General features: G+C 58.1%; 1 protein-coding gene across 1 annotated transcript in view; it reads left to right on the forward strand.

The window, feature by feature from the left end:
* Positions 1–30: 30 nt before the first annotated feature.
* LOC104537278 (RNA-binding protein with multiple splicing-like) overlaps positions 31–229 on the forward strand; it is a gene marked incomplete at its 3' end in the record, with an annotated part of 6392 nt that continues 6193 nt past the window's right edge. The window contains 1 exon segment of the mRNA XM_010180104.1: positions 31–201. Coding sequence (XP_010178406.1) covers positions 31–201 — 171 coding nt within the window.

A 229-nucleotide genomic window follows, 5' to 3' on the forward strand; every position in this document is an offset into this window, starting at 1 on the left:
CGGGGTCTCGGTTTGACGGATAACGCCGGGATGCGGAGCCGCCCGTCCGCTTTCGCCTACCCGGATTTTCGATTTCGGATTGCAATGGCACATGAAAACTTCCCAAAGTTGCCCAAAGCGCTTCGAGAAAAGGGGATTTTATCGAGTGAAGCACTGGTGGCAGGCGATGCTGGGGAGGTTCAAGAGGGTGATGTGGTTTGGGTGAGTGCGGCGGGGGGGGGGGGCAAAA

The sequence above is a fragment of the Mesitornis unicolor genome, unplaced genomic scaffold (assembly GCF_000695765.1).
Source record: "Mesitornis unicolor isolate BGI_N332 unplaced genomic scaffold, ASM69576v1 scaffold28972, whole genome shotgun sequence".
Lineage (NCBI taxonomy): Eukaryota > Metazoa > Chordata > Aves > Mesitornithiformes > Mesitornithidae > Mesitornis > Mesitornis unicolor.